This window comes from Mesoplodon bidens, assembly GCF_964165515.1.
Source record: "Mesoplodon bidens genome assembly, chromosome: 20".
Taxonomy (NCBI): Eukaryota; Metazoa; Chordata; class Mammalia; order Artiodactyla; family Ziphiidae; genus Mesoplodon; species Mesoplodon bidens.
In genome coordinates this window covers 18,420,031-18,447,319 of record NC_138181.1, presented here as the reverse complement: position 1 = coordinate 18,447,319, position 27,289 = coordinate 18,420,031, and the positions used below count along the sequence as shown (strand labels likewise).

Sequence of the window (27,289 nt, the reverse complement as noted above, 5' to 3'; positions counted from 1 at the left end):
TATAGGTGCTATACGGCACAGGATCATTACTGAAATTGAAGTGAATACAAACTAGGTTGAGTCCTTGGTGAGACACTCACACTCCACACACATATTCGGATGTCAGGGTGTCATGGTGCAGAGGCTGGCCTGGGAATCAGGAGGCTGGAGCTGCACTGCTCTTGACTCTAATGAGCTATGGGACCTTGGGGAAGTCAAACTCTGGAACACAATACGTTCACATGCAATCACAAGAATTGAACCTGATGAGCCCTTTCTATACTAAAAATATCCACGTGTTGCAAAGCCACAGCTAGGTTCAGAGTGGTTAACTGATCACTGTAGGAGCAAACACTGCAGTTTTGCCTGACCAGCACTGGTGTGTAGAGTTTAACCAGGCAGGGGGTGGCCTTGGCTCTGCCCAGCTTCATGGTTACTTAGCGATGTTTTCTATGTCCCTCCCTTTCTGTCCCTATTACTACACTTTTTTCTTTTTTTATTGAACTGTAGTGGATTTACAATGTCGTGTTAATTTCTTCTGTACAGCAAAGTGACTCAGCTATACATATATATATATATATATATATATATATATATATATATATATATATATATATGTTCTTTTTCATATTCTTTTCCATTATGGTTTATCACGAGATACTGAATACAGTTCCCTGTGCTATACAGTGTGACCTTGTTGTTTACCATCCTCTATATAATAGTTTGCCTCTGCTAATCCAAAACTCCCAGTCCTTCCCTTCCCTGGCTCCCCTCCTCCTTGGCAACCACATGTCTGTTCTCTATATCTGTGAGTCTGTTTTTGTCTCGTACATATGTTGATTTGTATCGTAGTTTAGATTCCACATATAAGTGATATCATATGGTATTTTTGTTTCTCTGTCTGACTTACTTCACTTAGTATAATAATCTCCAGGTCCCTCCATGTTGCTGCAAATGATAATGTTTCATTATTATTATTATTATTATTATTTTTTTTTTTTTTTGCGGTACGCGGGCCTCTCACTGCTGTGGCCTCTCCCGTTGAGGAGCACAGGCTCCAGACACGCAGGCTCAGCGGCCATGGCTCACGAGCCCAGCCGCTCCGCGGCATGTGGGATCTTCCCGGACCGGGACACGAACCCGTGTCCCCTGAATCGGCAAGCAGACTCTCAACCACTGCGCCACCAGGGAAGCCCTGTTTCACTATTTTTGATGGCTGAGTAGTATTCCATTGTATATATGTATCACATCTTCTTTATCCATTCATCTGTCGATGGACATTCAGGTTGCTTCCTTGTCTTGGCTATTGTAAATAGTGCTGCTATAAACATAGGGGTGCATGTATGTTTTTGAATTATAGTTTTGTCTGGATATATGCCAAGGAGTGGGATTGCTGGATCATATGGCAACTCTATTTTTAGTTTTTTGAGGAACATCCATACTGTTATGTAGATTTATTGAAGGTTAGGTTGAAGGAAACCTTAGAAAACAACTCTTCCAGGATTTTCCAAACTGTGTTTTTTTTTAATAGTGGTTATGCACACACAGATAAACCTGATTTTGTGGTAAACTACTTTTGAAAATTCTGTATTCCTCTCAGAGATTTACAACTCATGCTTGTATATTCAAGCGGGTTCTTTGCGTCATACTTCATCACCACCTATGAGTCAGGTCTTAAGACTGTCAAAAAACAACAGGAAATGGTTTTTTAAATATTATAAAATATTTCTACAATATACTTTTTTATAACATATATGTGGGGTGAAAAAGGCTCTGAGAAGTCTTGTTTATTGTTTAATCCAGAGTTCCTCAAACTAATTTGACCACGAAGATTTTTTATTGTTGTTGCCACAAAATATCAATAACATATCTTGAACTAATAATGTTCTGAAGAACATGGGCAAGTGCTGATCAGCCCATTTTCTAGATGAGGGAACTTGGGTTAAGGGAAGTTTATCAACTGTACAAGGTCACAGGACTACTTAGTAGTACAGCTGGGACTAAAACCCAGGTTTCCCAAATTCCTGATGGCCCAGTGTTCTTAGCATCATACTACACCACCACCTATGAGTCAGGTCTTAAGACTGCTGAAAAACACCAGGAAATTTTTTTTTAATGTTGTAAAATATTTCTACACATATAAGTTTTTTATAACATATATGTGGGGTAAAAAAGATATTAAACACCCATCACCGAGCTGAAAAAGTAGAATATTATCAGAAACTTTGAAGCCCTTAGAAGCCTCTACCTAATTGTACTATCCTGTATTTATCAGTCACTTGCTTTTCTTTATAGTTTTCTGCATATATATAAATATACCCCTAAAAGACATTGTTCTATTTTGCATATTTTGAACATTTAATTAGTAGTACTATTGTACTATTCTTTTGCAACTTGTAAAGTTTTTGCTCATTAATTTTGTGAGATTCATCCATGTTCATAAGTATAGCTAGAAATCCTTTGTGTGTATATATCATAATTTATTTATTCATTCTCCTGTCAATTGATATTTGAGTTGTTTCCTTCCCTTTTTATTTTGGTGTATCATAAGCAATGTTGTACGAATTGTCTTACATGTCTTACATAAGTGTGAGCACATGTGCTAGTATCTCTAGTGAGAAACTGCTAGAGCTGTAAGATATACCAACCTTCACTTTTTCTACATAACATGAAATAGTTGTTCAATTTACATTCTCACCAGCAGTGTATGAGGATTTCCACTGTTCCACACCCTTGGCAACATTATCTTGCCAGACATTTTTAAACTTTATATTATGGAAAAGTTCCAACATATACAAGAATTATATTATGAGCATTCTTCAGCTTCAGCACTTACCAACCCATGGCCAATCTTCCATGGGTCATCTTGGAGTATTTTAAAGCTAATTCCAGACATAATATCACTTCACCTGTAAAAATTTCAGAATGTATCCTTAAAAAATGAGGACCCTACCTTTTAAAAATTGAGGTAAGACTTACATACAGTAAAGTACACAAATCTCAAGATTACAGCTCAGTGAATGGTGAACTTTCACATGTACCCACAGCTGGGAAACTACCACCCAGATCTAGAATGCTTCCAGTTCACCCAGAAAACCTTCTGGTCCTTCTTGTAGGACCTTATAAAAACATAAGAGCAAGACTACTATCACACGTAAAATTGAATAACAAATCTTTAATAGCATGAAATATCCAGTCAATGTTCAAATTTCTTCTGCTTTTGTTTTTGTTTCATTAGTTTTGCTTTCTGCTCAAACCGAGGTCCAAGTAAAAGCCACCCTTTTCCAGTCCTTGCAGTTTATTTGATGAACAAAGCAAGTGGTTTGTCCTGAAGCTTCCCACTGTCTGAGTTTTGTTGGAGGTATTCTCCTGGTGCTGTTTCACATGTTCCTCTCTTCCTCATTTCCAGTCATGTGTTTGTTAAATCCAGAGACTGGATCAGATTCAGGATCAAATTTCTGGCAAGAACACTTGATAAGTGGTGCTGTGTTCTTCCATCAGGAGGTTGTATCTGTTTTGTTTGGAAAGGCAACAATCATTGATGATCATTGCTTAGTTCGTTAATTCACTGGAGGTTGCCAACTTGTAAGATGTTATCATTCCCTTTTCATTTATTAGCTAGGATATTTCTCTAAAGAGCAACTTCTGCTCATCAATTATTTGGTTACCCTGAGATGCATTTTGTATGAGAAATTGCCAGCCTTTAAATTTTCTACCAATATAAAATAATATTGTGGTTTAAATTTTCTATTTCCCTAGTTACTAATGAGATTTTCCTAAGTTCCATGTTTTTTCTTCTGTCAATTGCCCGTTCTTGCCTTTTGTCCATTTCCTCCCATTGTACTATACGTACTATATGTCTTCTTACTGGTTTTTGAGTTGTTCACATATTCTGGATACTAATTCTTTGTTGGTTGCAAATATCTTCTTCTGGTTTGTGGCATTCTACTTTTGGCCTCTGAGCTTTCCCTTGTTTTGTTACCAGCTTGGAAATGCATTAAAAGATGTTCATTTTTGCCATGTAAAGGGCACAGATACATATACCACTAGCGACATGTGGTATAAATATAATGTGACTGTCTTCTGAGCAAGGGTTATACTGTACAGTTCTCAAATCTTGACGTTCTTAGGCAGAGAATCAGCAGACTGCATGTCCCCCTCCCCCCATCCTCTCTCATTCTACGGATAAGTGTGCTTGGGCAAGGTATAGCTCATTTATAGAGAAATTAGACCATGAGAATAAAAGCTTCCTTATTAAGGAAACTAGCTTATTCCAAAGAGGAACTTCTAAAGCTCATTTTCTGGTAAAGCTGTCCTTTTGCTGAACTGGTACAGACCTGCTGAAGCAGCTTCTTCCTAAGCTACAGAAATGGGAGAGGAAATGAACCTCCAGAGCCATCTTGATCTGTCTCTCCTTGTATCTCAGGTGTTCTGTAGTGGAGTAGCTTTTCAGATTATCTAGCCTCCCATTTTACCAGAAAGGGAAGTCCTCCAAAAAATGTTTTTGAGGTCAACCGAATGCTTGCAATTAGACTGTGCCCAGAATAATACAAGCCAAGCTACACATCACTGCCAGATTAACCTTCCTGGAAATTTTGCCTTGTTCATGTCAGTCTCTGGATCAGAAGCTTTCAGTAGTACCCCATTTCCTAAATATTAATGGCCATATTCCTCAGCTGGACATTCAAGGCCTTCTGCCATCTTGTCCCAATTCATTTCTCTGACCTCACCTTTACACAAATTTCCACCCCACTAAACTGGACTCATAATTGTCCTTTAAGAGCACCACAGAATTCTCCTGCTTTCCTTCTTCTCTCCAATTATCCAAGTCAGCAGTCTCTTCTAAGGTACAAACCCAAGTCTCTCTTCTCTCTGAAGCATCCCCTGTTCAATCCACCCTTGTGAACTATTTGATCGTTGAGGAGAAACAATGATTTTTGACAGTTAGTGTTCACCAAACACCCAAATGCTCCCCACTTTTCCCAGCCCCCTTTGCAGTTGGGTTGGGGCCATGAGACTAGTTCTGATCAGAGGACTATGAGAAAGTCACATGTGTGAATAGGACCAAGGCAGTTAAGAACTGATGCATTTCCCCCCCACCCTTGATTCCACTACTGTGGCGATCCTGTGTTCTAGATGGTGTTGCTACAATATTGAGGAGAACCATCCTACTACCATTGAACTTTGTGGGAATGAGTAATAAACAATGGAACTTTGAGAGTTGATTTGTTATTGCAGCATTGACTAGCCTATCCTCTTTTTTTAAAATTTATTTATTTTATTTATTTATTATTTTTTTGGCTGCACTGGGTCTTAGTTGCTGCGCACGGGCTTGCCATTCTTTGTTACGGTGCGCAGGCTTCTCATTGCAGTGGCTTCTCTTGGTGTGGAGGACAGGCTCTAGGCGCGCAGGCTTCAGTAGTTGTGGCTCGCAGGCTTCAGTAGTAGCCTATCCTCTTTTCATTTGGACAACATAAAAGTGCACTGTTTCTTGACTCTGACGTTATTTTTCTTTCTCTTACTCATTATTTTGGGAACCAAGCCTCACCACCCCATACTTTGAAAAAATACCTCCTATTCCAGAGGCACGATCCCTAAGTGAGTGACTTGTTCTTACAGCCCACAGTTGACCGCACCAGCACACCTGACTTAAGCTGGGCCATTGAGGTCCTCCCAATTATTTTTTCCTTGGAAGCAAAACAAGTCAGCTCAACTTTTCTAGTGACCGGAGTCCTAGGATAAAACTGGGAGCTGTCAGCAGTCATGTCCAGATAGGAGGAGAAAGCTGGTTTATAAGAGATTCAGTTGACACAGAGAAGCAGGGACATTTAGGACTGCTTCCTGTTGTTCCCGAGACCTACATGTCTCTTAATGCTTCCTCATCTTGATGTATCAAACCTTTCTTGGATTCCAAGATGCAATAAATGTCATCTTGAGTCAGGTACCCTAGACTGTCTGTCACCTGCAACCTAGCGAGTCCACCTGCTATCTGTCTACTCTTTTCCCTGTGGAAATATCATCAAACCAGAGTAACAGGAATATGGAGAAATGTTTACATTTGAGGTTGTCCCAAGTGGTAATAACGTTCCTTAAGGGCACCAGATGCCCTGATCCACACCTGGAATATTCTTGTCACACACCTCTACTTTAGTGTCAAAAAGAGATACATGGGGCTTCCCTGGTGGTGCAGTGGTTAAGAGTCTGCCTGCCGATGCAGGGGACACGGGTTCGTGCCCCAGTCCGGGGAGATCCCACATGCCGCGGAGTGGCTGGGCCCGTGAGCCATGGCCGCTGGGCCTGCGCGCCCGGAGCCTGTGCTCCGCAACGGGAGAGGTCATAACAGTGAGAGGCCCGCGTACCGCAAAAAAACAAAAACAAAAACAAAATCATTATGCAGGACCTCCCTGTGCAGTGGTTAAGAATCCACCTACCAATACAGGGGACACGGGTTCGAGCCCTGGTTCGGGAAGATCCCACATGCCGTGGAGCAACTAAGCCCGTGTGCCACAACTACCGAGCCTGTGCTCTAGAGCCCACGCTCCACAACAAGAGAAGCCACTGCAATGAGAAGCCCGCACACCGCAATGAAGAGTAGCCCCCGCTTGCTGCAACTAGAGAAAGCCCACACACAGCAACAAAGACCTAACGCAGCCAAAAATCAATCAATCAATCAATTAATTAAAACAAAACAAAGCAAAACATTATGCAGGTCCTAGCATGGAAGGTGGTTGGAGTTCACATAAGGAAGGCAGCCAAGCGGGGTGACAGCCTGGCAGGCATTAGAAGAGCACATACAGTGGAACTGAGCAATAAGTAAATATACTGAGGATAATGAGAGGCAGGTTTCTCGCTGTCGGAGAAGGGAATTACAAATAAAGAAAGGAAAAAACTAGAATGAGCATTGTGTATTGCATTGGGGTTACAGGGATTGATGTGAACTAATGGTACGGAATATAGAGATGTAGAAACAAATATATATGTTTGTATATATATGTGTGTGTGTGTGTGTGTGTGTGCGTGTACAGAAAATACAAGTGCGAGTGTGTACACATTTATATATCCCCTTGCTCTGCTCACTAAGAGGACCTGTAGCAATGAGCACACCTAAAGCCCAGATCTTGGTTTCTAAATTCCTTTTCTCCACTAAAAGGACTCCTTGTAGAAATGGCTGATTCCAGGTCTGGGGCATGGAAAGTGCAAACTGAGTCTGCAACGTTTTGTACCAGGAAGTAAGGAAGTGCTTATAGACTGATGTGCCATGTCAAAAGGACACAGGAGTCACCTTGAATGGGGCCCAAATCTGGGACAAACCTGGGACAATTTGAGCATCAAAATAAATAATGATAGTGACATTACATTCCACTGGATAGAAAAGGAATCCACGAATCCACATTGATATAAATAGACAAATGAGTAAATACATGGGGAGAAGGCCAACTAATAAGTGTAAAAGGAGTGAAGGAACTAGAAAATTACCCCTTGTCAATCATTATGCTAGTTATTATTCAGGCAGGAAACATCAGTTGATGCTAAAACTGGAAGGTGAAAGTTGGATGAGAACAGGATATTTACACAGCCTCAAAGTTCCTTCCCACAAAATAGTGATTAATTATGAGAGGAAAAAGAGTAACCTTACCATCAGACACTATTATCATTATTTTCAGACCAGCTGACAACATGAGCTACCTGATGTACAGTAAGAAAAGCACAGCATCACTTCTCTGATGTCCCTGGCAAACACGGGTAACTTAATCTAATCCTGAGAAAAGAAACAGCAGACAAACCCAGCTGAGGGATATTCTACAAAATAACTGAGGACCTATTCCAGGTCAGAGAAAACTGAAGAGACATAACAAGACATATATACACATGACAATGTGTGACCCTGGATTGCATACTTTTGCTTTAAAGGACATTATTGAGACAGTTAATGAAACCTGATGGTGTCTCTGGGTGAACAATATATGGGAATTCCTTGTACAGTTCTTGTCATTTTTCTGTAAGTTTGAAATTATTTCAAACTAAAAAGTAAAAAAAAAAAAATCATAAACAGGCAAAGCCAGAAGAGTGACAGATTTATAGTCAGATGTGGGAAGAGGGCGGAACACTCAAATACTCAGACACTTCTTTGTGGTAAATGGATGAAAGAAAAGCCTTTAAATGAAAGGAGAAACAAAAATGCTCATGTGGCTGTAAAATATCAATATTTCTTGCACAGGCCTTTAGTGAAAGTACCTTACCTCAGCAAGTGACATTTGTATTAATTAGCAAAACATATAACAGAAAATAGATCAATCAAAAAAGGAGGCAGGGACTTCCTTGGGGGTCCAGTGGTTAAGGCTCCGCCCTCCCCAAAGCAGGGGGCCCAGGTTCAATCCCTGGTCAGGGGACCAGAGCCCACATGCCACAACTAAAAGAGCCCGCATGCCGCAACTAAAAGATCCCACGTGTGGCAACAAAAGATCCCACATGCCACAGCTAAGACCCGGCACAGCCAAATAAATAAATATCTAAAAAAAAAAAAAAAAAAAGGAGGCAGACCTGCATAGGTCAATGTGATTATTACCACTATCTCACAAACAACTACATAGTGAAAAGCAAGAGTTTAAAGTAAAGAAATATCATGAAGTTCAAAATCCAATAAAAAATACAGTACTGGAAAAAAAAGATATATATAGTACTGTGGGCCCAGAGCCAGAGGATATTCTCAGAATGGCCTTCAGACCTAAATTTCATCATCTGGATTTTTTTTTTTTAAGAACCATCCTAGTCAACCTTTTCAAAAAGGATAAACCTTTTAAGAGGAAGTCTGTATTTCCTCATAAATGTGGAAGAAGCGCACCAAGTCCTTAGCTGAGTTAATCTCCAGAAAGCAGGCTCTATTGTAGCATTGCACAGCATATTGCAGAGACATTGCTCATGGCAAAGTTATTTCATGTGGTCATGTACAAGCATATCAATCAAGGAGCTTATGGACTGGCAGTGCATGTCCTAACTGCGTTTGTACTTCTGTTAAAATAAAATATATGTTCTTTCATTTGGTCTTGACAGCAGCTTTGAGGAGGACGTGAGCCATTATCGCTAATCCAATTTTACAAATCAGGAAACCACATCTAAACAAGATGAAGCGCCTTTCCCAAAGTTGATTCTGATAGGTGGCGGAGCTTGGGCTCAACATAGATGCACCATCTCTAAATTTGCTGCAATTTCCATGATACCAGACTCACTCAAAAAAACCACAAATCAGCAGTAAGCAGTAACTCTGTGATCTCAAACCATTGTTCATATGTTATGATCTGTAGCTCAGAAAGCACATTCATTCAGTAACTCATTGCTAAACATCTAATATTTATTGGAAGTATCAACAAGTACTTAAAATGTTTGTTAGTGATTATATGACAGAAGCTGAACAATAAAGCCTTTCCCATAATCTCCTCATGTACACTCCTCCAGATTTCTTGATTGGATGATGTTCTGTTCAGATTGATATTCAAGATACACACAAAATATGTTGAATCAGACCAGGTTATAGGTTACAGCCCAGAATCTGTGCCAGCAAGTCTGATTATCTATGGTCAGCTAGAAATCAAGATCAGCACTTGTAAAATAAGTTCCAGACAGTTTTAGAACAAACATTTTCTAGAATGCTTAACTGATGTGGCATCAGACTTACAAGTCAGTGGATTTGCATCATGGTTAAAAAAAAAGAAAGAGAACCATTTACCCAAGCCTGCCTGTAATGTTTTTCACATGTTTTAAATATGGCATAAGTAGATATAATGGAAGTGTCAGATGAGATTTTGTCACTATTTCATCTTTAAAAGTCAATGAATATCCCAGCATAATTCATATGCTTGCTCTCATTTTTTAAAAGGTGGTGAAGTAAAGACCTGGATAAGGGACTACTATTTATTTAAAAGCTATTCAGGGACTTCCCTGGCAGTCCAGTGGTTGAGACTTCGCCTTCCAATGCACGGAGTGCAGGTTCAATCCCTGGTCGGGGAGCTAAGATCCCACATGCCTCACGGCTAAAAAACCAAAGCATAAAACAGAAGCAATACTGTAACAAATTCAATAAAGACTTTAAAAATGGCCCACATCAAAAAAATCCTTTAAAAAATAAATAAAAGCTATTCATTCTACAAATATTTATCAACTATGTTCCAGTCACACAGTCTAAGTGAATGTACCATTTTCTCATGTTAATAATGAAAATTAAGTAAGTTTTAGTTCACATACCACTGGCAATACCAGGCATCCCTGAGCATACTTGAAACCCCAAATACTAGTTCTTTTAGAATATTGTTTTGGATCAACTAAGGCACTTTCTAAAGTATTCATGTCAAAGATATGATTGTCTTAGGGAATTATATCAGGATTAAATCAAACAGTGTCATGTTGAATGTTTAGAGATGTTGTAAAGAATGGGATTAATATGCTTGGGAAAAAAAGTAGGGGAACTAGATGGAAAAGTGGTAGCTGAGAGTAGAGGATGGAGGTACCGGATAGTAGAGTGAAAGAAGCAAGAAGACCCAGGGGAATAGAGAACTAATGTAAACCTGAGAAGCTGAGGATAACACTGTTGGTTTCCTACCCAATAGCTCTTACCCTTCCCTTTCTTCCTTGCAGACAGAAGCCACTTCCCATCACAAAGGGTGAACAAGCCAGATACTTTCCCAGCATTCAGTGCAGCTAGAGGTTCCCATGTAATCTGGTTCTGGCCAATGAGAGGTGGGGAAGACCTTCCTCCTTATTAACACAGACTCTGCCTACCTTTTCCACGCCATTGAACATAATTGTGTAAGGATGTGATGCTTGGAATTGCTGCAGCTGTTTGGGGACTATAAAGGAAGACATCATGGGGTCATAAGAAGACATACCACATGCATTGACAATGGCAGAGTAAAAAGATGAACCAACTCAGGGACTACACTTCTCATTATGTGAAATTTTAAAAGTTTTTGTTGTTTAAGTCACTTTCCATCCTTTTTTTTTTTTTTTTTTTTTGCCACACTATGTGGCATGCGGGATCCTAGTTCCCTGACCAGGGATCGAACCTGTGCCCCTGCAGTGGAAGTGTGGAGTCTTAACCACTGGACCACCATGGAAGTCCCCCATCAAATTTTTTGTTGTTGCTACTTGCAGCTGAAAACATTCTAATGAATACATTTTTATTATTGCCTTAGGATAAAGGCGAAATTACTTTCTATAACTTATAAAGTTCTTAAACTCTTAATTATCTAGCCCTCATTTACCTCTCTAAGCTAATCTCTGACCACTTTTTGCATTCTTCAGTTTTTTCAGTGCTCTAGCCCAAAGTCTTCTCCTTCCCTAGTTTCTAACTGGAACCTTCTCCACTCCTACCACTTCTGCTTGACCTGGCCACTACTGCTCATTCTTTAGGACTTGGTGAAATGTCACATCCTCCTAGAAGCCACTACTGACCACCCAGAGTATGTATTTGCCACATTTATGAAGTCCCTAGAAATGTGAACTTCCATAGTTAGAGCATATTTTCTACTCTATTGTAACTGTTTCAAACAGTTAGCCCATGCAAGTCAGGCTTGTGTCTCTCTTGTTCATCACTGTATCCTAAGAACCTAGATGGTACCTAGCAGTCATATCTATGGAACACACGAAGGAGTTGTAGGATACTGGAAACAAAATAATTTCAAGATCAACTAGGAAAAGGCAAACACCTCACTAGAAAAATGCACAAAGACATGAGAGACGATTTCCAAATGGTTAGAAACAGATGAAAAGATGGTCAACCCCTGTAACAATCAAGAAATGCAAATAAAAAGAATAATACTTTTCACCAACAGATTGGCAAAATGAAAAAGAACTTTTCAATACTGGGAATGTTGTAATGAAATGGACAATCTCATGTACACTGTAGGAGTGAGTATAAATTGTATAAACTTTCTAGCCATAAATATCAACATTTAAAATGTGCCTACCGTCTGACCAAGCAATTTCTTTAGAATGTATTCTAAGGAAATAATCAGGCAATGTACAAAGACATTTGTCTATGGATAATTAAAAAACTGTAAACAACTTAAATGCCCATCCATATAGAAGTTGTGCACACATAGTGGCATTCTTCAAAGCTTTGAAAAAGATGAGATAGGAAAAACCAAGATGTCTTCATATGGACAAACATTTATGACAAGATTAATTTAAAAAACAGATATAGAACATTAATATATAATAATGCCATTTAAAATGCATGTTAAAATTGATTAAAAAAACAATTTAAAACAATTAAGCCAATTAAGTTGTTGAAACAAACTGTTCAAAAATCATGTTGGACCAAGATGGATATATCCAGCCACTAGTTTTGAACCTTTTCAGTTGGAGAATGTCCAGTTTACATTTACAAAGATTAGTCATACATACATTTTAAAGTGGGTCACTTAGGGTGAAAATTACAGTAATGCTTAGGATTACTGGGACCCTAAAGTTACACACACAGAGAAAGATTTAGTTTTGTATCTTTTCAGCCACTGATGTTTATCTTACCTAATTAGTCCTGTTTTTTTGCCTCTTACAGATTTATATACTTATTTTATTCTTAAGTTGATTTGATGAGGTTTTTTTCATAGGAAGAGAAATAAACTTCTGATGAAAAGGAAAAAATGCCTGTTCTTCTTTTTCCTGCTGGATATTCCTAGAAAGAGGAGAGAGATTTAAAATGTTAACAATAAAATGTACAAAAAAAAGAAAGAGGAATCTGGGTACAAACCACTTTCCTTTCGATCAGTCGTCCAGGTTACAGCCCCATTTTCACTCTCACTTCCGCGCTGCCAGCTGCTGTCAAGGCTTCGGGGGATTCTTCAGCGTAAGGTTGCTTCTCAATTTTCTCCCATCAGGCTTAGGATTTAGTTTTCTCAGCTCCCCCAATTTTATTGCTGTTGTTTTCTTTCATTCTCTTTATCCTTGTAAATGTATGCCTTAAAATAATAACAACAACAGCAAGAAATCTTTTCTGTGTTTTTATTGGAGGTTTTGGAACAGAGTGAATAGAAATGTGTATGTTTCACCTGCCATCCTCAAACAATAAAATGGGACAATCCACATAAATTTGAAGCACGGTTCCCTGGTCAGTGCTGATAGCTGCTATTATTTTTATTAGTGTGCTTGTTCCCTTTTTAAATCAGACTGCTTGGTCTGCCTCTTTTCTGGCTAGTCTTTCTCCTTGACCTGTCTAAGCCTAGATACTTCCTAAGATTCTGTTCTCCAACCTCTTATTTTTTAAGCTCACCTATGATTCCAATACAGAGGGCATCGAAATATACATATGAACTCCTATCTCTTCTGGGCTAGAGATCCACTTTTCAACCATTACCATGATCCCAACACTTGCGAACCTTAGAAGCTTGATGCTGAACTTGATGCTCATCTATCCATACAACCAACTCTTTTCCTCCAGACATCTATTTCTTTTCTTTTTCTTTTTTCTTTCTGGAGTTGGCATCACTGAATCCTTGAAGCCTTGAAACCTGGCTTTTAGGTCAAATGCCTTATTCTCCCTTAGCCCCTCTGTTCAATCATTTGTCAAACCACGTAGCTTCCCCCTTGGAAATGGCTTTCATTTCCATCCTTTTTTCTCTGTTGTCCGTGGACCATTCAACATCCCTGTTTTCCATCTCCCATCTCACCTCACTCAAATCTACCTTACTAGCCACTGAAGATTTCTTCCTAAAGGGCAGTTCTTGATAATGACTAAATGAACTACATATTCAGCCTTATCCTTAACTCTCATGTAGAGGTTCTCTATTCTAGACAAGGGTAGAGTACAGTAGACATCTACAAGCGTTTAATTTAGCATTTGACGTTTGCCTGTTTATAAGTGAGTCTCTAAAAGGCCAGAGACATTTGCTAATTTACTATTTTCCTGAAGCACAAGTTCAATTCACAGCTATAAAGTCAGTGACAAAAAGTCACTTAATTATAAGCGTGCTTCCAACTATCCCACCACCACACGGCAATCTGGCTTTGTTGTTTTCTATGTATCATCATGTATTTAGCAATTTTTATTGAGGTTCTGAAGGGAGCACATATATTTTTCAATTCCATTTTACTGTCTTTTAGAATGAAAAGTACATGCTAGAAATGGCAGTTGTAATTTTTGTTGTTTTACAAATCTAACTCTTGGGTCAAGGGTTACCATACTGGCTAATCCTTAAAAATGCCCAGTGCTTCCTGGTTTCCAGAGCTTTGCTCCCACTGTTCCCTCCCCCAGTGTTTTCATTGTCTATTGCTACATAAAAAACCACCCCCAAACCTAGTGGCTTAGAACAATAATCATTTATCTGCTCACAAGTGTATTTACAATTGGGGCAATATTCTAAGATAGTTTGTCTCTGTTCCATATGGTGTCATCTGGGGGAGCTCAAGGTAGAGCATCTGCCTCCAAGACGGCTCACTCAGAAGGCTGGTTGCTCATGCTGGATGTTGCCAGGAGTTCAGATAAAACCTTGGAGGTTGAGGGAGCATGGCTAGGGCTTGAATTTCCTCCACGTGGGCCTCTCCAGGTGACTGCTTGGGCTTTCTCATTCCATGGAAGCTGGGTTCCAAAAGGGAGGAAACAGAAGCTGCCATAAATTTTTAATGCCTGGACTCAGAATTCCCAGAATGCCATTTCCTCCACATTCTATTGCCCAAAGCAGAAACAGGCCTAGCTCAGATTCAAAGAGAGGGCACATAAGCTCTAACTCTTGATGGCAGGAGTGGTGTGCATGTACCAAAAAAGGGAAGTTTTTTGGGGCCGTGTTTGAAGACTAGCTACTACCATCCACCTTTTGGCCGTAATACATTTCCTTCCCATATGAAAAATATACTTATCTCCTTCCCTAAGATATCAAAATATCTCATCCCATTATACATCAGTTCATAGTCCAGGACAGGGATGAACAAATCACAGCCTGAGGGCCAAATCTAACCTGTGGGCTGTTTTTGTACAGCCCCTGAGATAAGAATGGCTTTTAGATTTTTGACAGGATTATAAAAAACAAAAACAAAGAGTAATAAGTGACAGGGATCACACATGTGACCTGCAAAGCCTAAAATATTTACTATCTGGCCCTATACAGGAAAAGTTTGCCAACCCCTGGTCTAGGATATCAGCATCTAAGTCAGATCCAAGTGTAGATGTGGCTTCTTGGGTGTGGTTCCTTGACTATGGCTCCTCAGACATGGCTCCTCTTGATCTGAAGACCAGTGGACTAAGGGGACAAAATATCTGTCTCTCACATACCCAATATCTAATGGTAAGGTAGGGACAGAAACCCTATAATAGATACTCCCATTTAAAAAGGGGAGCATAGGAGAGGGACATGGAAGCTGGTCCATAGCAATTCTGAAACCCAGCTTGTCAAATGATATCACTTCCTTACGTATGCTCACTCCTGCTCTTTGGGAATAATTCTCAGTGGCTCTTTCATCCTTCTTGAGTTATCTTCCCTTTTGGAAACAGCTCATAATTGCAAATGGGTAGCTTCCTCAGCCTGCTTCCTGCCTATAACATCAAAGGTCCAGAGGCCTCTTTTCATTATGAATAGTCTCTATTTCAGAGCAAGCTAGTAGAGATCCTTAAAAAGCCAGAGGTTTCTTTTATTTTTATTTTTATTTTTATTTTTGGCTGTGTTGGGTCTTTGTTGCTGTGTGTGGGCTTTCTCTAGTGCGGGCGAACGAGGGCTACTCCTTGTTGCAGTGTGCGGACTTCTCATTGCAGTGGCTTCTCTCACTGTGGAGCACGGGCTCCAGGCTCGTGGGCTTCAGTAGTTGTGGCACATCGGCTCAGCAGCTGTGGCTCCTGGGCTCCAGAGCGCAGGCTCAGTAGTTGTGGCACATGGGTCCATTTGCTCCACGGCATGTGGGATCCTCCCAGGCCAGGGCTCGAACCTGTGTCCCCTGCACTAGCAGGCGGACTCCCATCCACTGAGCCACCAGGGAAGCCCCCAGAGGTTTCTCATACTTAAAGTTATAATCATCTCCCTTAGGCAAAAGCTGTACTCATATTTCTTGCCAAGACAGTCCCTTCTCTACCTTTTGACACTATTGTAGGACAATGTCATTTAGATCCCCAGAAGCCCTGCTGTCTAGTTGAAAGGATCTATGAGGTACTACCTTAAAATTTTCTGAGATATTAACTTATCTATTATTGCATAACAAGTTACCCCAACACTTAATGGTTTAAAACAACAAACTGTTATCTCACAGTTTCTGTTGGTTAGGAATCCAGGCTCTGCTTAGCTGGGTCCCTCTGCCTCAGGGTGTCTCAAAGGTTATAAACCAAGATGTCAGCCAGGGCTATGATCTTGTCAACCTAATTTATGTCAGTTTACCATAACAAGATATCACAGATTGGTGGCTTAAACAATAGACATTTTTTTTCTCACAGTTTTGGAGGTTGGGAAGTCCAAGATCAAGGTGCCAGCCACTGGTATTTGGTGAGGGCCCTCTTCCTGGCTTGCAGATGGCCATCTGTAACCTCACATGGCAGAGAGAGCAGAAACTCTAGTGTCTCTTCTTACAAGGGCACTAATCCCATCATGGAGGCTCCACCCTCATGATCTCATCTAAACCTAATTACCTCTCAATTGTTGTACATCCTGATACCATCACATTGGGGATTAAGGCTTCACAATATGAATTTGGGGAGGATACAAACATTCAGTCCATAACAGGTTTCATCTAAGGCTGCACTTAGGGGAAGATCTGCCTCCAGGCTTACTCGCATAGCTGTTGGCAGGATTCAGCTCCTTGTGTGTCGTTGGACTGAAAGATCCAGTTCCTTGCTGGCCCTTGGATGGAGGCCTCCACCATTCCTTGACATATGTGCCTCTCTATCAGGCAGCTCACATCATAGCAGCTGGCTTCCATCAAAGGCAGCAAGAGAGGGTGTGTAAAATGGGAGCTGTGGTCTCTTTAAAATCTGACCTTGGAAGTGATATCTATCACTTTTGTCATGCTCTTTTCATTAGAAGCAAGTCACTATGTCCAGCCCACACTCACAGGGAAGGGATTACACAAGGGCTTGAACACCAGGAGGTTGGGGATCACTGGGGGGCCACCGTAGAGGCTGCCTACATCCTTGTCTTGAGCTTTACCTAAGGCCAGGTTTTCCTGGTAGCAACCTGGATTTAACCTTTGCCCCTAGGCCATTTTTTATTTTGAGAGTTTTGTCTTCTAGAATCTAGGAATGAAGAAGTTTTATTTCAAATCCAGCAAGTCCTGGCTTCTTTAGGTTTCCTCCAGATTCTGACTGAAAACGGAACACTTCCTTTTTTCTTTAGCTCACCTCACTTCTCCTGTGCTAAATCATAAGCACCTACAAGAAACCATCCAACCGTTTTGACATTCTATCCAGATCTAGCTAGATCCACATGTTCATTAGGTATCTCTTCTTTCATGTAATAGAAGGCTAGTTTGGCTAATTGTTCTTCCAGTACATAAATGGGGTCTCCTTTTCTCCTGCCTGCAGTGACAATACTCTCACTGTCTTTTAACAATGCTCTCCAGGACCTCCCCGGCAGTCCAGTGGTTAAAACTTTGCACTTCCACTGCAGGGGGCACGGGTTTGATCCCTGGTCAGTGCAGCCAAGAAAGAAAGAAAGAAGGAAAGAAAGAAAGAAAAAAACCCCAATGCTCTTCGCTAGCAGACTCCTCAAAGTTCTTCCAGCTTCCATCTTCCACCCGATCCCAAAGCCACTGCCATATGTTTTGCGTTTTTGTGATGGCAGGATCCCATTTCTAGGTATGCGAATTATGTTTCAGTTTATCTACTGCTGTATAACAAACCACCCTAAAACTTAGTGTTTTAAGTATCACATATTAATGCATATATGCAGAATCTAGAAAAATGAACCTATTTGCAGGACAGGAATAGACATAGAGACATAGACATAGAGAATGGACATGTGGACACAAGGTGGGGAAGGAGGGAGGGAGAATTGGGAGATTAGGACTGATGTATATACTCTACCATGTCTAGAATAGCTAGCTAGTGGGAACATGCTATAAAGCACAGGAAGCTCAGCTCAGTGTTCTGTGACTACCTAGATGGGTGGGATGCGGGGGGTGGGAGGAAGGTCCAAGAGAGAGGGGATATAGGTATACATATCGTTGATTCAGTTCATTGTACAACAGAAACTAACACAACATTGTAAAGCAATTATACTCCAAAAAAAACCCTTAGTGTTTTAAAACAAAAGCATTCACTTTTTTTGCTAACAATTTTGCAATCTGGGCGACTCAGTGAAGACAGCTCACGTCTCTTCCATGTGGTGTCAGCTGGGGCAGATCAACTAGGGCTGGAGTATCCACTTCTAAGATAACTCACTCACAAGGCTGGCAATTGGTCACAGTTGTCTGCTGAGAGCTCAGCTGTAAGCTGGGGACCTAATTCTCTTCCAGTGGGCCTCTCCACGTGGCTGCATGGGCTTCCATAGATGTTGGAGGGAAGTGATTGAATCTCAGAACTATTTTAGGAGGTAAAAATCAGGATGTTGCACAACAACATGAATATACTTCACACCACTAAACCATACACTTAAAAGTGGTTAAGACGGTAAATACAATGTGTGTGTGTTTAGCCACAATTAAAAATTAATAGGTAAAATCAGGGGAAGGTGGTGATGGCCTGGAGGTGGGTGGGGGCAGGGGTGAGGGAGAGAGATGCGTTAAGAATGACAAAAACTAAAAAAAAAAAAGACAAAAACTAATCAAACACAGCCTCTGGCTTCAAAAACATTTTTGATCCCGCAGAGGATGTAGAAGAGTTAACAGAAAATCACAACACATGTGCTAGATACTGCAGCTTTCTGCCACAGTGCTAACAGAGGTACAAAGCCCATGCCATGCAAATTGCCTCAAAATAGACCTTTAACGCCTGCAATTCCCAGAGACGAACATTTAAGACATAATTATAGGTTTGGATTTCTTAAAGCAAACTTCAAAATGAACAGTGCTAGAGAAACAGAGATGAGGAATAAAAACTACAGGTGCATAGAATATGTCCCTATCAATCTAGCAAGTAACCTTCCAGGCCAGAAGCAATGAAGTAAAATGGCGGGCAGGGGGAAAGGCAGGTGTTTCTTGGTCATTAGCCCTGTTTTTCTAGGATATAAAATCCCTTTGTTGTCTTAGTATGTCTAGAAACTATTGCTACCGAGGAGATCTCATGTTGAAACTTTCTTTTTTTGAAGTAGTAAACAGATCATAAAGATCATTTATATCCTGAATGAATGTACATCCCCTCCCCCAACTCTTTTGCCTCACTCGCAAAGTTGTATAAATACCCAGTCTATTTATAGATTTTCATTGAGTTTTGCTGGCAACTTAACTCGATTGTTCTTCCAAATAAGTCTAAACCATTCTTCATAGAAAGGGCAAAATAGGAGTCCCTCTTTTCCTGGTATATTACCCCATCCCCAGGGTGTTTTCTGAAAATATGCTGAATTTCACACTCACCATTGACTATATGTTATAGATTTCCCTGCTTTATTGTAAACTGCCTGATGTGTCTGTCAGTTGACTGGCTGAGTGGTGGTCTTGGGCCCCTGTGCTGAGTGGTGTGATTTTTTTACTTTTTGAAATCTCATCAGTTGTCCCATTCTGCACAAGCTCTCTATCTAGGGTCTCCCGCAGCAAATTAACGACTGAAGACCTCTTCCATGAATCTGCCTAGTGACTTTGTGGTGCTCTCCATGCCGAGATGCCTCGGCTAATTCAGTCCCTTCTGCAAGGTCTTGGAAGGATCTGTTCATATCATTCAAGCCCTAGAATCAATACCTGATGAGAATGTGTTCATTCATTCAAAAATAATTATTGAGTGCCTACTATGTGTTAGGCACTGTCTCAATGTTGTGAACACAAGAATAAACAAGCCAGACCAGGATCCTCTCATGGAACTTATTCTCATTTTTTATTCCAGAGGGTTTTGACTTTTAACAATGGACAAGGTGCCAACTTGGCTTCAAGACAAAGGAATCAGGTTCTCTGCTTGAGATTAAGCCACATTTCCTTGGATGGGGGTAGGGGAGGTTCTCCAAGCACACTAGGACCACCCAACATCCACCTACTTGTAAGTGGAGTCTGACGGGGACTATCAAGGACTAGGTCAATTGTTATTTTTCTTGGTCCTCTGCCAGGCTCCATGAAGACAATGCCTTTCTGTGGAGTGTATTCAGGAACAGGCAAGAATGGCCAAGGAGGGCAAAGTGCCGGCATTATTGGTCAGCACAGGGGCCCAAGACCACCACTCGGCCGTTGCTCAGAAAGACATTGCCCCCTCGTGGTTCCTTATATAACTGAGGGAAGAATAACTACCCTTGCCTCTTCTGAACTTCAGTTGCAATTTCAATAGACTCTTGGTTTATTTTCATCCGGGGGACATTTTTTTTCCCCGTAGAGAGAAATGACAACATGACAGCAATATAATCTCTTTATCAAAATCTCCAGACGCCCCCCAACACCAGAAAAATCCAATAGGTAAATCCAAGTATCAGTACTGTTTTTTTTTTTTCTTTTTTTCTCTTCAAAATGCTCTTAAAGCAAATATTTTCTTTGCTTTCTACCATCTGAACCAGGATCGGCGGTGACGTTGCCGCGGAGTTGTTTGGGGTATCTTGTCTCCACAGCACCACTTTCAATTCCCTAAAAGCAGAAGCCTTATCTTCAACTCTGCCGCCACCCCCATCCCATTCCCAGGAGCACTTAAACCAGTCCGGGGTAAAGAATGTCTAGTGGGGGGAGGAGGTCGGGGGGTTGGGGGAGGAGACAAACAGTGAAGCAAGCAAATAATAATTAGAAGTTGTGATTGTTGCCGTGCTGGAAGGGAACAGCGTGCTGTGAGAGAGAATTCCTGGGAGTGAGAAGTGAGGGAGAAATCTACCGATGTTTGGAGTTTTAAATTATGTGTTTGTAGCAGTCACTAAGTATGAAAGCTTAAATGATACAATATTGGAAAGTTCTCGATGGCTCTGGGAAAGTGGAAATTAATCATGTCAGCTCCCAAGTATGGTAGACTTAACTGGGTCCGAATGGGTGCCAGGTGCTATAGTTTTATCTATCAACGTATAATTTCCTCTAATAGCAAACTCCTGGTAGATAAATAGAACTACTTCCATTTCACAGAGGAGGAAACAGAAACAGCCAGTTCTTCCTTCTGCGGTTGGTGCGTAAACAAGCATAGTGCGCGGACGTCCCGAACGCTGAGTCTCCCTTCTTTCAGCGGCTTTGACCCTCTGAATATCATCTGTCTTGGCCTCCAGTTCGCCTGGCAGTGAAAAAAATTCCCTCAGCCAACAAATATTTATTGAGCGCCTACTGTATACCAGATAGCCTACTCAGATAGCCATGGGATTCAAAAGATAAACAGGGCCCGGTCTCGTCTTCCAAAAAGGATCTCCCAGAAGAATAAAGAGAAGCAGCCAGGTAAACAAATAATTCCAGGACAGTCTGAAAAGGGCTGTAGAGGAGTCTGAACAGGGGCGGCGGGTGCGGAGACGCTGGAGAGGTTTCCGAGGGCCCGGCGTCGGAGGTGGGTTTGAAGCTGCGCCCTGAAAACGCCGGCCCGGAGCGGGCTGCCCCCGGATGTCACTCGAGTTCTCGCATCCTGTCATTTCAAGCTGCCGACTAGGAAGGGAAGAACTAGGTCTAGGCCGGTACTGAAAAGGAGGGGTAGGGATTGGGGTGCGAATCCCTCGTGAAGAGCAAGCAAACAAAAGTAGCACATCACACTTCCCGGTCCTCGCGCGGGCAGGGCCTGACTCCCCGAAGCCCATCTCCAAGCTGCGCGCAACGCCCGGCGACCCCCAGGGACCGTGCAAGCGGTAGGACCTGACCTTCTTCCCTCCCCCCCTCCTTGGCCCTCGCCCTCCGACCTACCGCGGCGTCGGGGGCTGGGGTCCGCTGCTTCCGCCCGCCGCCCGCCGCCCCTCCCCGGCGCGCGCCATCCGGCCGCGGGGCAGCCGCCCTCGGCGCAGCCCCTCCTCCCGCGGGGGGCTTGCCGTCCCGCGTCCCGTTCCTCCCGGCTCCAGCCGGCAGCCCACATCCAGGGAGGGCGGAGAGAGGAGGAGGAGGGGAGGGAGGAGAGAGGGGAGGGAGGAAGGGAGGGAGGCAGGCGAGAGAAGGGGAGCTGCTTGGAGCCCGTACTTCCCAGAGCCAGGCAGGAGCGCGCACTCAGCGGCTCTCCGGGTCCCAGCCGCGCCCCGCTGCCCCGCACCTCCTCCTCCTCCTCCTGCTCCTCTCCGGGTACCCCTCGCCCCCTCCCTCCAGCAGCTGCTACGCTCGGGCAGCGACCGCCCCCGGCCCCTACTCGGCCACATCCCCAACTCTCTGGGCTCACTCCTGGGACGCGCGTCCTCGCCCCATCCTTTCTTCCTTCCTTCCCTCGCTCCCGCCCGCCTTCTCCAGGTCTCCCTCTCGGGTCCCGATTGTCTCCGTTCCCTTCTCGGTCCGCCGGCGCCTCGCCCTGCCCCGTCTCTCCCTCGCACTTCCTGAGTCGCCCGCCGCCGCTGTCTCGCCGCGCCGCGGGAGCCCGAGCCCGAGCCCGAGCCGAGCCGAGCCGCCGCGGCCCCGGCTCCAACCCCCGCAGCCCGCGGCGCCCGGGGAAGGGAAAAGTGGGCGAGCGCGCCCTCGCCCAGCCCCGCGCCCCAGCCCTGCCCGGCGAGGGAGGACCGGGAAGATGAACAACGGCAGCAAAGCCGAGAAGGAGAACACCCCGAACGAGGCCAACCTTCAGGAGGAAGAGGTACGGAGTGGCTCGGTGCGGTGGCGGGTACGACCTGGGACGGCGGCCGTGGGCTTTCTGCAAAGTGCGGGCGGTCGGCCGGCGGGGCGCGGGTCCCGGGGCGCCGGGCTGCGCCGGGGAGGGAGCGCCGCGGTCGAGGGTTTGGAATTCGTCCTGGCCCCGAGACGCCGCCCCAAACTGTGGCCCCGGGAGGCTGTATCATCGGAGAGTGTGTTTTTGTGGGTTCACGAGCGTCTGCGTGCTTAAAATTGCGTAACTTTGAGGACTTCGCTGAGACCTTTGTAAGTATAATGCTCAGCTTTGTTTGCCCTGGATTTTAAAAGCGGAATCGAGAGCTGACTCCTGGGTGACCTCAGATGATTGGGACCGGTAGGGTCAGCACTTAGCTCTGCGTCTGGGGCTGGATGTTGTGGGGTGTGTTTGTGTGGCTTAAGGAAGAAAATCGGGTAGTTTCTCGTTAAAAGACACCTTCGGTTCCCTGCCCCCTCCCTTTCAATGTGAAAAGTTCTTGGTGAAATATCTTCCCAGCTGAGGCGTTTTGGATTAATAGATAACTCTTCAGCCGCATTCTTCTCTGATGAGTCAAAGACCCCGAACCTGGATGATTAGGTTTTGTAAGTTTAGGGGCTTTGCTGTTGTGGGGAGCAGAAGTTGAATACAAGAGTTTCAAACTTTGCAATTCACCAAGTGAAGATCCAGGCTATTTTAGTAGGACTTTGATGTCTGAGCGTCAATTTCATGTGCTGCGTCCGTAACAACCGTAAATATGTTAACGGCTGCAGAGCGTTCCTTTGGTGGAAACAAAATTCGATAAACGTGGGGGGAACTCCTGAACAAAAGTTTCAGAATTTTGTAGTTGGGATATTTGTTAATATCCTGTTAAATGGCTCAGTTCCTGCAGGTACATTATCTGGAGCCCAGTAAACAATACTTTCCGCCTACTTTTTAAGAAGCCCACGAAACCGACTTTAAACATTCTAAAAGGAACTTTATGTTTAGATGCGAGGAAGTATGCAGTCTTGTTAAAAGCGTTCTTACAGGTATTGCATGCTGATGTATGAGGTTAACCGAAAGGTAAACTGATTCTAAAGCGATTAGGATGTTGAGATTATTATGGAGATACTGTGTTGTGTGTAAACTAAAATTCTGATAGTGAAACCAAAGGTTGCGGAGGATTTAACCAAAACATACAAGCCCTCAGCACTTTGTGCCCTTGTAAAATAGGAACCGTTTAAATGGGGAAGACGGAGGGGAGCCCTAAGCCCATGCAAAACAATGCAAAATAAACAAGATTTTACTCTTAACGTGGTTGTAAGGTAGTGCAACCCAGGTGAATTGCTGTGAGCCCCAGGTGAATTGCTGTGAGCCAGAAGTTTGCCTTCTCACCTGAGGGAAATTGCCTTTATTATTATAAACTTATTTTAGAAAGCGTTGCTTACATGCTGGTTTTTTAACTGCAAGTGGAGTACTACTGACATTCCTTCTTTTTCAAAGAGATGGAGCCTTGAATTGCATGTTTCTTCGCTTTTTTCTTGAAACTTACCTGCTGCTTTGCTATTTGTTTTCCCTACCACTGAAATAAAATTTTAAAAATAAGTTTGCTTTTTAAAGGAGTTGCTGTGTTTTAACTAATTCAGCTAACATACCAAGATAATAATAGCTTCAGAAACCTTTCTGTGTCGCTTAGATTGGCGATCTGTTGACTTCTAAGGGTAAGAATATATTACATGAGACCGTCTTTCTCTCTTCACTTGATTGAGAACTTGGAAAGTTAATCAGGTTAAACCAAAGGTTTGAGTGACCCCAAACCATAACCTACTTGACAAAATTAGGTAGAGAAAAGTCACATTTTTCTGCTTGACCCATACAGCTTAACTGCCGACAGCACTGGCGTGTTGTCTGTCCTGATCGTGGGCGTCTTAATGTGTGAGGCTTGGGTACTAGTATAATAGAATCAGATGATCCCAGTAACAATCACTGCCTCTTAACCAGTGGGAATGGCATGTGGCTCTAGAAAGTATCAGTTTTAGCAAGACAATTGTTATTTTAAAAATAAGGGGACATTTAAAAAGATTTCAGAACCCAAGTTGTGTAAGAGGTGGAGCAGACAAAACAGACACACCATGAATAGAGAAGTTTTATAATGTTAAAAATTCAGGAAAAGAAAGTAAGTTGGCCTGAATGATCTAGGTAATTTTGCCCTAATTCCCTGTTTGGGGTTTATACTTTGTTTTTGAAAAACTGCTAACCTCTTTTTCCTAACCCTGAAAGCCACAAGTAAAATAAATATGGTATTTGGTGAGTCCCATTAATGTGCTCAGCAATATACAAAACCACCGCCCTGGACCCTTTCCCTGCCCACCCAGGGATCAGCAATTTGTTCTCAAACACAATTTAAAAGCCGTGGCCCAGGATTCCAGTAAACAGAACACACACATATACAATGTATATACACGTGATGACAAGCGAGGAAAAATGTGTTTTGTTGTAGTTTCTGATAGCCATTGAGCTGATGAGGAAGAGTGAGTCCAGTCATTATTAAGAGAAAATAGTTTCATAGGGTAATTTAGACTTTATCACTTTATAAAATCCAGGGTTGTTGTTTGTTTTCTACTTTTTTAAAAAAAGTGAGTTCCTTTTATTTTCCAGTACATTTCAGCCCTGATTGAGAGCTTCTAAAGCTCACTCTGAAACAGAGATGCTTGAAACAACTTACTTTGGTTCCAATTGAATAGAAGGAACAGTCTAGGACTTAGGAGAATTTTTGCAGCTTTTTAGGGTTGGAAGTTTTTGAGAACTTGGGCAGGAAGTAGTCTTCTCTTCTGGGTAGTATTTAAAACTTTGAGGAAAAATAATTTTAAGATTTGGCTAGCCAACTGTAAGAATACATCTGTTTTTCTGGCTTCTAGTATTCTATACATATGTGTTCCCATGCAAGTTGCCCCTGTAAAGAAAAACCAGTTGTCAAAATCTTCCTGGGATCTGAGATTTACGAGGCTTCTGTATATGTATGTATAGGGCAGTAGATAATTTCTTACATAACTTTACAATTAATAAAATAATTCCTAAAATTTGCCTCTAATTTTGGACTAGATGGTATTCTCTTAAAACACTTGGCAGTTCTCACTTGACCGACTTTACTAAAGTTAATAAATATATAAGTAACAGACATAATTATTTGTCTTATCATTTAAGTTTCGTATATTGAGACATTCTAGTAGTAGATAGAAATTATTTTTGGTCACTGAATTTTCCAAATGGAAATCAGATAAACAGTAATCTGGTCTTATTTTTACTTTTATGTTATCTGTGTCATTGGGTACTTTTCAGGCTGATTACAAATCATTTCTAAAAGATGTTTTATTATGTTGAAGCACTGGTATTAGAGTAATTTCTCCTTAAAATGCTTTGAACATTCTTGTACTTAAAACTAAAACAGAAAAACTTGGCCTTGTTGGACTATTGATCAAAAAGGTGTTTGTCACATGTAGGGCAGAAATCACACAAAGTCAGGTCTTCAGAAGTTAATACAAATCTTTTACCTCGCGTTCCGCCTTTTAAAGTACTTAGTAATTTTGCCCAAATATTGGGGTCATGAAGAAGTTTCTTTTCATGTAATTGTCACAGAGAAGGGGTACCATGGTAGTTTGCGGCAACAGAGGGTTTTCACTGAGCCTTAAGATTAATCTACATTATGACCTGGGGAAAATACAAAAGGGTTTTGTACAGTTTAACCAAGTTTGGAGTCTGTTACTCCAAATCAGATCAAATGCAATAAACTTATATTTCAATCATAAATAGGATTTGGTGACAGTGTTTTGGATGAAAATGTGGTGACTTCATAGTAAAATGATGCTGGAAGACCACTGCCAATATGGCATGCATTTCTGAGTTATTTTTCCAGTAGTGGTTTTAAAATTTCCCTGATAAACCCTTATGCTCACTTGTCATCTATTTCTAACGGCATTTGTTTGTTGGATAAATAGATTGGATGCTCTTACTTGAGGACCGGAGCCTTTGACGTTTGTGATGGGGCGGTAAAGTGGGAATTGTTGTGCACTGTGATGGGGATATGAATGAGGCAGCTTTCGGAAGGACTTGGCACCGTATATGAAAATTTCAAGCCTTTTGATTCTGTGCTTTTATTTTTAGAAATTTACCCTAAGGAAATAATAAGCATGCACAAAGATTTATTTAAAGGGATGATGATTAGAGTTATTTATGATAGGGAAAATTCACAGAGACTCTATGCCTAACAGCGAAATTGCTAAGTAAATCAAGGTGTAATTCCTCAAAGGGAATATTAGGTAGCCATTAAAAGCCACATTTTTAAAGAATGTACGTGTGTGCGTGCGGGCGTGTAAATTTTTTTTTGGTGGCTTAAAACAACAGAAATCTATTCTCTCTCAGTTTTGGAGGCTAGAAATCTGGAGTCAAGGTGTTGGTATTGCCACCCTCTGAATGCTGTAGGAGAGAATCTGACTTTCTCTTCCAGCTTCTACATTTTAATTGAGGGGTTAATTCTCATGACATAAAGTGAAAAGAGCAAAA

General features: G+C 42.0%; 1 protein-coding gene across 7 annotated transcripts in view; it reads left to right on the top strand.

The window, feature by feature from the left end:
- The first annotated feature begins 22,079 nt into the window (after positions 1–22,079).
- RBPMS (RNA binding protein, mRNA processing factor) overlaps positions 22,080–27,289 on the top strand; it is a 192,131-nt gene continuing 186,921 nt past the window's right edge. For 4 of the 7 annotated variants that reach the window (XM_081221216.1, XM_081221214.1, XM_081221218.1 and 1 more), the window contains exon 1: positions 22,085–22,738. In XM_081221216.1, coding sequence (XP_081077342.1) covers positions 22,673–22,738 — 66 coding nt within the window. In that variant the 5' untranslated portion in view covers positions 22,085–22,672. Of the gene's footprint in view, positions 22,739–27,289 lie in introns of all 7 variants that reach the window. The other 3 variants (XM_081221220.1, XM_081221215.1, XM_081221219.1) reach the window with 2 other exon arrangements.